At 29.5% G+C, this 15,188-nt stretch overlaps 1 protein-coding gene across 1 annotated transcript in view; it reads right to left on the minus strand.

Annotated features, from left to right (window-relative positions):
• Positions 1–5,051: 5,051 nt before the first annotated feature.
• Unc-76 (fasciculation and elongation protein Unc-76) overlaps positions 5,052–15,188 on the minus strand; it is a 355,226-nt gene continuing 345,089 nt past the window's right edge. The window contains exon 8 of the mRNA XM_075377539.1: positions 5,052–14,143. Coding sequence (XP_075233654.1) covers positions 14,127–14,143 — 17 coding nt within the window. The 3' untranslated portion in view covers positions 5,052–14,126. The remainder of the gene's footprint in view (positions 14,144–15,188) is intronic.

Raw genomic sequence — 15,188 nt, forward strand, 5'->3', positions numbered from 1 at the left:
TATTCTTTAAGACTTTGAGGGTTGGCGTCCCCACGGGCCAAGCCTCTGCAGCTATTCTTCCCACTATACAGTGAGCTGCAGAACACTTTACATCATACACATATACTACACCAAGAACACTACATAAATTACAACATATACACTTACACAACAACATCCTACACTGATACTTCTTACATTAACACTCGGTGGTGTAGCGACATCTTATGAAACGCAACCGTAACCCAAGGTGGGAACAAATCGTGCCGATGGGTGAATGGCTCTACGTAATGAGTTTCGAACAATGTCCTCTGGGCACAAGGGCGAACCCAGTTGTACTTAGCTCTAGCTCCCGTACGCGTGCGCTCTGCTGGAGTGGTCCATTTTTCGCCGGTACTCATGGGACCAAAATTTCTGTTCCTATATTAAATTCCAAGATGGTTGGTGGTCCATCTGAAAAAACCACCAAATTAAGTCTTGTGAAGAGACCTCGATCAGCTTTGTCTGACGAGGATAAAAGTCCTACCGAAGAGAACTGCAAATCTTTAGACTTGAACTCTAAAAATATTAGATTCATTAGATTCTGACTTGTTCTCTGAAATAGTCAGGAAGGTGGCTCCCTCAAAAAGGTTTCACCTTTCTTAATAAACAAAACTGTAACAGGTGCAAATGGCTCCCCAAAGAACATCAGGAAATTACGTGATGGATCGATTCTGATCGAAACATTCAACGACGAACAGAGTCGATCTATCTTACGTCTCCGTAATATGGGTGGTATAAATATAAGTGCAGAAAGCCACAAAACTTTAAATACAAGCCGGGGTGTAATTTTTTGTCGAGACCTTTTAGATATAGATATCACTGAAATAGTTGACGAGCTTTGCCACCAAGATGTTGTTGAAGTGAAACATATTATGAAACGGCAGAACGGAACAGAAGAACCGACACCGTCTCTTATACTAACATTCAATCTCCCTGTTCCACCAGAAAAGATTAAAGTGGGTTACCTCTCGGATCGGGTACGACCATTCATACCCAACCCACGCTGATGTTTCAGATGCCAAGGTTTTGGTCACACTACAACATCTTGCACGAAAACTGAGATCTGTGCTCGATGTGCTAAAGAACGTCACAATGACACTAACTGCGAAGAAAGTGAAAAATGTGTGGTCCACATACAGCTCCTGAGATTGCCCAATCTTTAAAGAAGAAAAGGCAATTCTCAAAATCTGTATGAAGCAAAAACTATCTTTCCCGGCCGCACGAAGAGAATACAAAAAGTTAAATAATTCACGGAACCTGACTAAAACAGATGTATCTTTTGCCACCGCTACATCAAAACAAATTCTTACAAACGTTAATAATCAGCAGTGCGGATCCTGCAATGAACTTAACAAACTTTGCTTTCTGATCAAGTAGCTTACTTACAGCCACTATCTCAGAGCTGACAAAGATGAATAAAAAGTCTTTCGTCGCAGTTAGTGAATCCAACAGTGTGATACATACGAAAGTTTCTGTTCCCAAAGTCGTACCGGCACAAGTAGCGACTATCACAGCTGGCAGTAAGCCACCTAATAAGCTCCCCGTAAAGGGAACCCACCCCATCTGGAATGTTAACTGCAGCATCCCATTCAAATAAATCTCCTCCACCACCACCTCATATATTAGAAGATATGGTTGAAGAACCACCCGACCCTAGGTCATCGAAGTTCTTTAAAGTAAAAAATACAAAAAAGAAAAACCGAATCACGTACACCTAATTTTTATATAATTTCCGAAATTTAATTATTTAATTTTTTTATTTATTTTTTTTACACTTCTGAACATTATTCAGTGGAATGTTAGAGGTATTCAGTCCCCCATTGAAGATATTAGAGTACTAGCGCACGCACATGATCCACTAATCATGTGTTTCCAAGAAACTCACCTTCTACAACATGACCCAATTACACTCAGAGGATACTTCTGAGAGAGATACGACTGCCTAGTAGACAGTAGGGAGAGTGGTGGAGTAGCGATTTTCATGAAGAATGAGGTGTCAGCTACAAGAATTCAAATAACCACTGTCATTCCTGCTATTGCAGTAAAGGTCTCTATTCCCTTCAAATTGCATATCTGCAATCTGTATCTCTCACCGAACACTGAGTTCAATGCTTTAGATGTCTCAAATCTCCTCACGCAAATACCATCTCCATCGTTAATAGTAGGAGACTTCAATGCCCATCATATTTCCTGGGGCTCAACCTTCTGCTCCACTAGAGGAAAGACCTTTGCCTCTTGTCTCTCTACCTTTGCCTACTGAATGATGGATCACACACATTCATGTCCTTATCTGGTACTGTATCTAACCTTGATCTCTCCATATGCTCACCGAATGTGCTCCCTCATTTTAATTGGACAGACCAATTAAAAGTCATCACAAATCACCAATTTGTGATGACTTTCACAGCAGTGATCATAGACCAATTATTATTGGTTTTGGTGTAGACTGCGAGATTAAAAGAAGGCCACGGAGATGGATTGTTGAAAAGGCAGATTGGAACGGATACCATAAAGCATTCCAACCGCAGTATGACGATGGAGCGAACATCCTCGACCAATATTCTTCTTTTACGTCCATGATACCACAAACATCGGATAATCCTAGACGTCCTTTCGTTCCATGGTGGAACGATGATTGCAAATATGCTATTAGGAATCGACGGCAGGCACTACGCAAATTTAATCGTAGGCCTAGAACAGAACATCTAAATTTATACCGCAGGGCTAGAGCGGTGTGCCATCGGGTATTCTTGGACGCGAAGAGGAATTCATGGACGAAATATGTGAGCACTATCTCACGCACTACTCCCACGTCTACTGTATGGAAGAAAATTCGTGCAATTTTCGGATCACCGAAACAATCTGTTCTCGGTCTTATTGATGAAGGGGAACTCCTTTCATCACCCTCGGAAGTGGCAAATAGTCTAGCAAAATCTTTCCGCTCGGTGTCTCTCACCTCATTATATAATAACGATTTTCAAAGGTACAAGATACAAATAGAAGTATTATCGTTAAACATTGGTGATTCGGTTGGTGAATTAAACACTCCATTCGTATTTAAGGAATTGTTACATGAACTTAAAAACTCACAGGACACTTCCCCTGGACCGGACAACATTCGTCTTTCCATGCTTTCACACCTTCCTAATTCGGCACTACAACAACTTTTGAATATTTTTAACGGTTTATTCTCCGAACAAGTCTCCCCACCCGGCTGGTCAGAATCATTTATTATACCAGTACTAAAACCTGGTAAAGACCAAACCAACCCCTCAAGCTACCGCCCTATTTCATTAACAAGCGTTTTGAGTAAAATAATGGAGAGAATGGTAAACCACAGGCTTACATGGTACTTGGAGAAACATGGCTTTCTATCGCCAGAACAGTGTAGTTTCCGACAAGGACGATCTTCCATTGATCATTTAGTGTCAATAGAAACAGCCATACAAAACGCTTTCCTAAATCGCCAGCACCTCGTCGCTATCTTCTTCTATATAAAAAAGGCGTATGACACAGCCTGGCGACGTGGTATTCTTAACACTTTCAAAGAATGGGAAATCAAGGGCAATATGCTTGCTTTTATCCGGGGATTCTTAAATCACCGAACAGCTCATGTTCATGTGGATGATTCGCTCTCAGATAGTGTCATCTTGGAGAATGGAGTGCCCCAAGGTAGTGTATTAAGTGCCACCTTATTTTCTGTAGCCATAAACGGTATTACCAAATGTGTGCAGGCTCCTGTCTCATGTTCTCTATTTGCTGACGATTTTGCAATTTACATTGCAAGCCGTTCAACTATACGCTATAAATAAGGATCTAAACATCATTAACCCTAAATATAGAAAAATTCTTATTTGCAGTGACTCGTGTAGTGCTCTCCAAGCTTTAAAAAACTTTTATTCCACACATCCTACAGTCATTGAAATTTACAACGCAATCGCTGAGTTTAATAATCGCAACACAGAAGTAAGTTTTTGCTGGGTCCCAAGCCACATAGGGATTTTAGGTAATGAACATGCAGATTCCGCTGCCAAAGAAGCATGTAACCACCCTCCTTTCACCACCCGAGTTACTACTTCTGATTTTATTAATTATGTAAAACAATCACTAAGAGCAAAGTGGTAAGGTGACTGGATGGCTACTGTAGATAATAAACTCCGGCAGATTAAAAATTCTGTGTTGCCATGGGACTCCTCATGAAGAAAATCTCGGCGTGAGGAAATAGTCCTCTGTCGGTTGCGGATAGGACACACCAGGGTCACACACGGGCACCTGATGACAAGAGAACAAGCACCCCCTATGCACATGATGCAACTGCCGCATGACTGTGCACCACATACTCGTGGACTGCATATGTTATGTGGCGTTGCGTCGCAAGTTTAAATTACCCAGAAACATCTGTGGTGTCTTGTGCAATGACAATGAAGTTTTAAACCGGATGTTCCTTTTTCTGCGTAGTGTAGGGTTAACCCAAACAATTTAACATTGTCGGGTATATAACTTATTCTAGAAAAGTTTTTCTCCCTATCCGAATCTGTTAAATTTTATTTTTTAAATAGTTTTTTTTATTTATTATTTTAGCTTTTATGTTTTAATGACTCAGTCTGTGATATTAGTTTTAAGATTCTGGTGATATTAGTTTTAAGTTTTATTTTTTTAACTTAGTTTTAAGTTTTATTTAATTTCTTTATTTTAGTTTTAACCTAGTTCTATGTTATATGTTTGCTGCTTATTTTTTTTAAACTTTTTTGTATCATTTTTGTGCTCTTGTTATCCGAGAATGGGCCTTTTACACCCATCTTTGTTTAATTGTTTTGCTTTTATTTTTTATCTTTATTTTAAGTGTTTTAGTTTTACGTACTAGTTTTAATTACTTTTATTTCTTTTTTTTCATAAAAAAAATAAATAACCCGGGCGATGATAACGTACAGACATATTTCGCCCTCCACAAAAAAAAAAAAAAAAAATGCTTTATACAGACTAAGATGTAGATCAGATAATCAGGATTGTACAACAATAAAAAAAGTAAATTAAATCATTATCATTTATTGACACTAAAATTATATATACAAAACATTAAATTCATGACTAGCTCCATTACTTATATAATAAAATATAATAAATAATTTGTTAAATTAAAATAATTAATTATGGTAATTAATAATTAATTCAATGAACCATAATTAATTTTAAATAATATAATCACTGAAGGAACAATTAACTTCATTAATTATGAATTGCACACTATCTAAATTTTAGGGCACAAATAATTTGTGAACAGTACAGTACATAAGCGTGCATTAAAATATACAATTCATTTTATATTATATAATATCACCACTAATAGATTAAAATTAACAATAACAATTAAAAAATAGTTTATTATTACTTTAATTTTTTCTGATAAACTTTAAAAAAGCATCTGCATCTAAAATGCAATAATTTGTGCTTTTTTTATTTCATCTGCATGTACTTCTTTTATAATTTATTTAAAACAATATTTGTGTATATTATCAATACAATTAAATATGTTTATGATTAAAATATAATATTTATTTAAAGATATTATTAATTAAATTACACTTTTTAAAATTTCGATTAAAATAATCATAGTATTAAAATATATTTTTTAAATAATCATATATATATGTATATAATCTACGCATCATGTAACGAATAGACATTAAATAGTGATATTTAAAGTTTTCTGACATACATTTTTTACTACCTTATTAACATCATATAAAAGAAAAATGACAAATTTTAAAATTAAGATTATTTACTTCTTAACAGTAGACAAATGACAGTTAATCTACATTAACATCACATTAATAGAGAATACATTTCATTACCATGTTATTCTCTTAATTAAATTTAAAAAATCAAAATAAATTATTTTTTTATAAAATACATCTAAAATACCATCAACTTTTTTAAAACAATAGTAAGATCTCTCTCAACCATTCATCTGAAAGTTTGTGGGTTTGCATCCTAGTTAGACTTAGCAAATTTGTAAAACTGAATAATATTTCACCCTCACATTGTAACTATAGGATATAAGTTATTTTTTTTTTATACATAAATATAAAAGTAGTTTCTTTGTAAGACATTAATTTAACTGTATTCCAGTAATAAATTGTTAACCAATTTAATAAACATACCTACTTTTTGAAACAAGATTCAACAACTGGCAAGAATTTAGAATTATTTAATCAATCCCTTACCTTTGTAATTTAATTTATATATGTCATCATAAAAATATATATATATAAACAATATTAAAAAAAAAACTAGCCAATCCTTCCCTCCTAATGTCAAAGAAACTTAAAACAAAACATGTCAAACAAGAAACGAAAAAAAAAGTATCAATTTTAAATACCGACTGAAATTTTTTTAATAAATTACACAACAAAATCAAATAAGTATTATTAAAAGTACAAGAGAAAATTTACTTTCTTGGTTTGTTTTTTAATGATTTAATTTTTTAATTTCATCAATACATTTATTAATCTTTAATAATAACAGAGTGTCATGCATGAACAAGTAATTCTACATAATTCGCTGCCAAGCAATAATCTGAGAACCAGTATAGAGTACAATATCGATTTGCAATGAAAGTATTTTAAAAATTGTGATTGTTATACAGCTATATAATGAGAATTTCATTGTCACTTTTAACTTTGGCATCACAATTCAATTCCTACAACTCAACAATAAAGTTGTGGATTTAATGGTCAGTAAGAAGTATTAAGCCATATAGAGAATTTCCATATGCCAGAAACTGTTAAATAAATCAGATCCGCATTCCAACACAATCCACAGCACGTGTTGCATCATAGGTTTGCTTTTGTAGCACTCAGGTAGGATCCTAATTTAAATTTCACCTGTAAAGTATTCAGGAAATCCAGGAACTGAAAGATATGTTCAAAAATAATTATAGTTGCTGAATAATTTCCAACAAAATATTTCATGAAAAATCTTTTTAATATCTAAGGAAGACCACATCTATCTAAACATAAAAAGTAAAACTTTCAGTTTTGAGCTCCAGAGAATCCAGCCTTGTAAAAGGCTGGATTTTCACTATATAGTCATCAACTATGACTATATAGTGAAAAAGTGAATATGATATATCAAATCAAATCATACAATTTTTTTTTTTTAAATTGAGATGGATTACTGAGACGACACCAACCCATAAAATACATAAATCTCCTCCAAATGTCAAATTTAAACAAAACATTTCAAACAAGTTAAAATGAAAAAAATATATTAATTTTAAATACTGACTCAATAACTATGACAGTTACATGATTTTAGAACTATGATTTTAGAACGGTATAGTAAAACGACCGAGCCATTTCTCAGCATTAAGCTATACAAATTATCCAATGAAGATGCCATGACTCTTATCAACATGACAAAGCTACAGCCCATTATGTGAGACTGTTAATATTAATTACAGCTTTTGTATTAGTGTTCCTAAAAAAAATGATAATTTTACAATTATTATTTTTTTTTTAATGAGCACTTTTAAAAAGTTTAAATGTTCTCTTTATCATTTTCATAGCAATTTTGATACATATACATCAGTTTCATAGCAGCAAGTAATATATACACATAAATGGCTGATTCTGCAAAATATTACCATTAAAAAAAATTTCATTACAAATCTTTATAAAAATCATGTCCCTCCATGACACCCTGTTTATAATTTAAAAAAAGATTAAGAAAATCGATAAAATATTCTGGATTTTCATACTGAACCTCAAAGAATGGAAAAATCTACTGAATAAAAAAAGAATACATATAAAATAATAAAACAATAGAAACTGCAATTTCCACAAAGCAACAAACTCAGAATAGGTGGGGAGATAAAATAACTAATTAGAAAATGAAATAATAAAATTTAGTTCTGTACTAGTAATAAACATTTACATGGATCAACTATTCGATTATAAACAGTAAAACACTAAAGTTATCGGTTTGATTTTCCCTTTCACAATAAAGTGATGTAAAAACGTCTGCATTACATGATGTACATTACTGATGTCCAAGATAAAATAACAATTGAAAACAAGGAAAAGATATAAGCATAAGATCAAATATATATTCTTATATTATTACTTATATTTACTAATATAGTGTTAAATTTATCATCCGATTATATTATGCAGTTTTTATTACACTAAACAAGCGGTATTACTATTAATCAATTATACATTCTAAATAACACTGATTTTATTTAACTTAGTCTTATTCTAACATTCATGTAAAAATGAAATTAATATAATAATCCTTTTAAAGATATATAGAAATTTATATAAAATACTTAATTAAAATAATGCACTATGTTACTTTCTTTTAAATGATGAATCAAAGGGGATTTATTGATTTAACATTCTTATGTTCATTTAAAGCATCTTAACATATGCTTACATATTGAAGTAAAAGAAATGATAATGAAGTGATATTGAAGGAAATGAACAAATTAATATTTCAGTTAATAAAAATTAATGATGCATAAGAATTTATAAAATTATCATCATAAAACGAAAAAAAAATTAGTAGAAAGCAATTTGAAGACAATATTGCATGAATTAAACTGGAAGGTTGGTAAAATATTTAAAAATTTCAAGTAAGATGAAAGAATGATGAGATTCATTAGGAGAAAAATAATTATAAACAGTGCACTGAATAGAATATTATCTTAATATAAGGAACAACATACTTCCAAATTTTATTAATATTAACATTATATATTTAAAAAATATAATATTTCGATTTGTTTAATGAAATAAAAAGGAGACTCTCAATAATTTGAACTTCCAATATAATTTGAACTGAGGAAATACAAATTAATTTGTAATTTTAACACTTTACATGAACCTTGTCATAAGCATCTGTTGGGCATTTTTTAGTTTAAAAAAAAATCATAATTTTCATAAAAATGAGATTTTCTGATTACCTTCTTTTCATCTTGATTTGCAGAAATTAATAATATTCATTATATTTTTTTCATAAATAAATCTTATTTTATATTAAAAATAATTATATTTTACCTTATTTTTAATTTTATTTCAATACCTGTTCAGTGTAATAGATAAATTTTATTAGTAGCTTTATTGTATTATTATTTATTGTAGTAGCTTTTTTATTATTAAAATAACTTTAAACCATCGATGCCAATATGTTGTGACTGAAGTAGCTAAAAATCCCACGGTGGCGATACATCAGTCATCATTAACTGAATCAAAAATATCAAGCGATGATATTGTTGCCAAGATATTTCTGCTTTAAAACTGATTATTTTTATATTTTTGTGAAAACAATACATGTTCTTTGTATTCCTTATTATTCTTAATGTATTAATAATTGTTACAAAATATTTTGTTACTTAAGAGTTTGTTATAGCACTTTTTAAGAAAAGTTCTATAACAAAATAAATATATATACTGTATGGAGCTGACATCCGGTAACAGCTGTTGTTTTGTTTACTACATCATTTGCTAGTAGTCCGTCCGTGTGTTGCTGTATTTGTTTATTAACATTGCAAGTACATGTGTTATTATTTTAATACCAGTGTTCCTGTGTTATTTCGATGTGTATAATGATTTTTATCTGTCTGTTAGTGTTTTATGTATATAATTTAACTGAACTATGGCTGGAAATTTAGCTGACAGATTGAGTGAAATTGACAGACAGCTTGATGCTACACTACAGACATGATAGATCAATGGCCTCAGAAATTTCAAATTTTTTTGATGATATCGACGTGGACCCCACATATATTCCTGAAAATGATTCGGAGTCTAATATTAGAGACATTTTGTTTATTAGAGACAATATTACCGATACAGATCTTATGATTGAGCAGCCTTCTACTACAACATTTATAGTGAACTTAATTTTTTTTTTGTATATTATAAACTATGTTTGGAATGAAATAAAACAGTTTCCCACCAATAAATTCTTTCTTGTTTTGTAGGTAAAAATTTTCAAAATAATGTTTTATTTATACATTTTATATTATTTCTTTATTTTTAATCTTTTAAAACATAATTTAATGTATCAATATTTATCAATAAAACAACTTCTTTTAACATTTTGACACCTCTACTATAACAGCACTTGTCTCATCTTCTAACAGAAGATGAGAAATTAATTTTTTTTTTATCTTAGCTTTGATGATTAAAGCACAAAGTTTAGGTAAAAAATTTTAATCATCAAACTTTGGGACCGGGGTTCAAAGGGTTAAAGGTTATAATAATAATTAAATTATAATAATTACTAATACTTTTAATACCTTTAATTGTATATGCCACTCTATTTTACAAAATAAATAATATTTTACAAGTATTTTACAAAATACTTGAGCTGAATTTGATGACTGATTGGAAGTAGATGGTTTTGTTCATCTATAGTGTGATCTATTTTAGTCATAAGACACAACCTAGCAGCAGCTTAATATCAAACTAGAAAACAACTAAGGACCACATTAAAAGTTATTATTTCAGATTTACTATTATTGCAAAACATTTGACCTTTAATACTTAGCATTTATTATAATATTAAAAAAAAATAATGCTAAATTGCACTTAAGTAGTTTTCCTGTGGTACTGATATACAAATAAACATACGTATTCAAAACAAATAACGTTAAGTAAGTTTACCAAACCAGATTAAATCAAAAAATTATTTTCAGTTAATTCTGAAATGAATTAACTGAATTTATTTTTGAAGTGAAAACTTCTTTAGGCACATTGTGTCAGAATTTTTTTATCTCTATGTTTTCATAGAAGTAATTTTGTTTTTCGTGTTTTTTTTTCATCAGACATTTCTGATTGTGAAGAATTGCTCTTTTGCCGTTCTCTATATCGCTGAACACGCAATCTTGTGTTAGAATGTTCATTTTTTTTTAGAAAATGTTCTGTCATGGCTTTCTCTATACCACTGGTTACGTAATCTTCTTAATTCTTTTGAATGTTCATTTTTAACCATTACTTTGTCACTATTTTTTTCATAATTTTCTTCATTATTACCGTCATTCTCTTCATGATTTTCTCTTTTGAATATTTTATAAGTCAAATTTTCATCTTCACTTTCATCGTTAGTACCTCTTTTGCAGCTATTTATTGAACTATAACATCTATCTTCATTTTCCACCATAACTGATAAAATATTTTTTTTTAATTATTATAAAGCTCGGTCAGAATATAGATACTACAACCTATTATAATATTTTACATGCGCGATTCTACAAGAATTAAATGTTTACAAAGGAAATTTTTATTATGTATTAATCTATTAAATTTAAAAATACGTGGAGTGTAAAATAAATTGTTTGAATCTGCTGAATTTTAAAATGTACAATATGGTCTTGGTTAGTTCTCTTAAAATGCAAGAGATGGCATTGATTGATGTGAGATTATTTGAATTGAATTAAAAATTATTAAGTAGGTATTTATTTAATTAAAATAAATTATTACTGCTAAAAACAAATATTTTATCGATTCAAACTAATTTTTAATTGTTAAAAATTATTTCAAGTTGGTTTAATTAGCTGAAACAAGCAATTTTTAAAAAACCTATATTAAACTATTTTAAAGTATGCGGTCTCACATCAGCACCATCTGTTGTATTTTGTGAGAAGTAACCCACTTATGTTGGGTTAAGTTAAGAACTAACTTAGCGTCTTGCGCTATGTTACAGATTTTGATTATGAGTCAGCAATTTTTTTGGGCACAACACGCCCAAACAAGTTTTCACTTCAATTATATAGTAAAAAAATATTTTTTAATGAAATAAAATCAATTTTTCTTTGTAAGTATTAATAAGTTTTACTACTTCAAGATAGCAACTGTACTTTCTTTTCATTTTAGTTCAATAAACAAACATATTTCTGTTAAAAAAAAATAAGCTATTGTGATTTTTAAATATGTTTATATATTTATATATTATCTTTAGTTATAGTTTTTCTCAATAAAATGAGATAAACAGAAATAGATTTATGTTAAATCATCATACCTAACACATAAACCAACTATTTATTTTATTCTACTGCTTTAGTTCTGATTAATGAGAGCCAACTTTAATGCATTAAAGTAATTTATTATTTATTAATAATAAATTAATGCTACAAATACATAAATCAAATTACACTGCACAATTTGATTACTTATGGCTAATTAAAAACATCACTAATTTATCATTAATGATACAAATTACACATGAAATTTTTGTTTTAAACACTAACATAATTGGAGAAATATATTGACATTTAATAACATTATCATCTATACATTAGCTTCATTAATCTAGCCTTGAAATATCACATTTACATTACCATTAAAAAATTACAATATGTTATTATAGATAAATAAAAATTATTTTCTTGTTAAGCCTACTTTCTTATCATCAAATATACTAATTACAAATACATAATAATTAAAGTATGTATGATGAAAAAGGTAAACAGACTGGTAACATAACAACAATAAATAATAAATAAAGAAACAAAAATGAATAAATTAAAAATTTTCTAAGAAACATTACTGTACATAAATTCATAAAATATAAACAATTGTTTAATGAAAAAAGCAAAAATATTATGCTTGAAATGGAATACAATTTTACCTTTATAATAATGTACATATTTTTGGTCTACTTATTTGTATTTATCTCCTACAACATGTAAATGTATGTATATTTTGATAAATACATAATTAAAAACACTGATGTCAGTGGCAGCTTCAAATTATTATATTAAATAACGGTGTTAAGAGTAATGTAATAAATTCAAAGCATTTGTTTTAAAAGTAACTAACAAATTTTTATGAAATAGATTCTATAAAATTTTCTCTGCATTTTAGGAAAAAAACCATTATACATTGCTATAACGCAATTTTCTTACACAGTTTATATGTCTTTTATTTTAATTATTATTTACATCTCAAATATCTTCAGCCTATATTTTGACATCCTGTTTCTTCGGTTGATTTCTACTAAAGATACCACCTTCTTCCTCAGAATAAATTAAAAAAAAAAAAAACAACAAATAAATAATAACAATATTAGATTTAGAAATTGAAAAATCAAAAAGTTGATCACCTTCAAAATTAAAAGTTTAATGATTACCATATTTTTCATATTCTTATCCACACTGTTTAAAAAATAATAATTGATGAAATGCCCAACCAATTTTAATAATTCTATTTTATAAGATAATGGGAGATAAAGATAGCACCTATAAGTTAAAAAATTACTTAGATTTAACTCTTTTACCCTTTAACTTAATCAGCAACTTCTTCATGCAGTAGTTCTACCAAACACTGCTAACTTTTTTTTTGGATTATTGGTTTCAGAACTGATTTTCCATCATGAGATCCCTCTTTCCTTTACATAACTGAATTTTTAATTACTTAAAAACTATTTTTATCTGTTGCAGGCACATATATACATTTATATGATAAATAAATTCAATCTTTGATTACCATCGTAATTTAAAGATGTAAACCGGATTCATTTCAATTTATTTATCACTTGAATATTTTACTTTACAAATAAAGCATACACTAATCACAACTATGCACTCATAAAATTGTAAACAACTAACTTATTAAATTAAATATTATACTGACAAATTAATACAATTCAATTATAACTTTAAATAATTAATTTATAACTTTAATTAACTACCTATGATAAGTTAATTTTTCATACTATGAATTCATCACCATCTCATGTAGCAACTGTTAACTCTGGGCCTAAGCCTATAGTTGTGAGCATTAATAAATATTCATGAATCACACTAAATTAGCTGCCACTGTCACAAAGAGTATAGTAAAAACAAAGAAAATATTATGCATAATAATATCATTACAAAGATACGAGCATTTATTATACTTAAATTTAATATTGATTTAAATTAGACAATTTTCTTTACATATACAGTACAGTACAATACAATTATTAGCCTATAATTATTATTATTATTTATTATTATACATGCATTGTATTTGTCATGTACTTGTATGTTGTAAATATATATGTTACCCATTTAACGCCGTTTTCATATTATTGGAAGAAACTTTTATTACATCTGAGTTTTATGTTGGGCACAGCACTGTAAATAAATCAAAATATCAAATTAATTTATATTTATGAAACATTTTTCATAAAAAAATTAATCTTTTATACACATAAAACAATATTAAATTATACTCCCTAATTGTATATTACATTTTTAATTTTAAAAATGTAATTTAAATTTTTTAAATCTAATTTTTATTTTAAAACATGGATATCTTATTCAAATGTTAAGACAAAGCAGCAATCAATGCAATGGCGGCATTCATTATCCCTTGAAGTTCAATGAAAAAGCTTAAGGCTATGGTTTTTTGAGACGCCGAAGAGAAATTGCTGATTGAATTTCTTGAACGTGGAAGAACAGTTAATACCGATATGTACTGTAAAACGCTTACAAAACTTACACATTCAATTCAAAACAAAAGGCATGGGGGATAAATATATATATATATGTTATGTTTCACTTTGCCAATGGGTGCTGCTACCTAGCGAGGGCTAGAGCCCCCACGGCAAGCTTGGTCAGGCGATCTGATCACGCCATGTCCTATGTCATAATGCCGCAGGGAGTGGTCATTATGAGGTAGCGACTTATTTATTTCATTCAAGCTCGAATCTGATCCAAGGCAGTCACGTCATACTCTTAGTCCGGATGAACTTCATTCTTTGTTCGGATGAACGTTAGCTTTAATGTTGTATTTATTTTATATGTCAAGTTATATGTTATGTTACAATTCATTTCATTAACTGTCAAGACAACAATTCATTAAACCATTATTCAGCAAGCAACAAGGCACTGTCTTCATTCATCACCTATGAACATACAATCCAACCCCGTTCTAAAATCTACCACAACATGTTAACGGTCTTCAGGCGAGATCGTTCATAACAATATATATATATATTTATATTGTTATAATAAATATCTCCTTTTTGCTTATTTCAATTTTTATATCAAAACGGCCCTTACTTAAACAAAACATGCTGTGTGTGTAAGTGTGTGTGTGTATGAAGCATGTTAACAACAAAACTGTGCAACAACACTATGCTTTATATACGAGGTCTGTAAATAAAGTAATGATCTA

Source organism: Lycorma delicatula, chromosome 10 (assembly GCF_047948215.1).
Source record: "Lycorma delicatula isolate Av1 chromosome 10, ASM4794821v1, whole genome shotgun sequence".
NCBI classification, from domain to species: domain Eukaryota; kingdom Metazoa; phylum Arthropoda; class Insecta; order Hemiptera; family Fulgoridae; genus Lycorma; species Lycorma delicatula.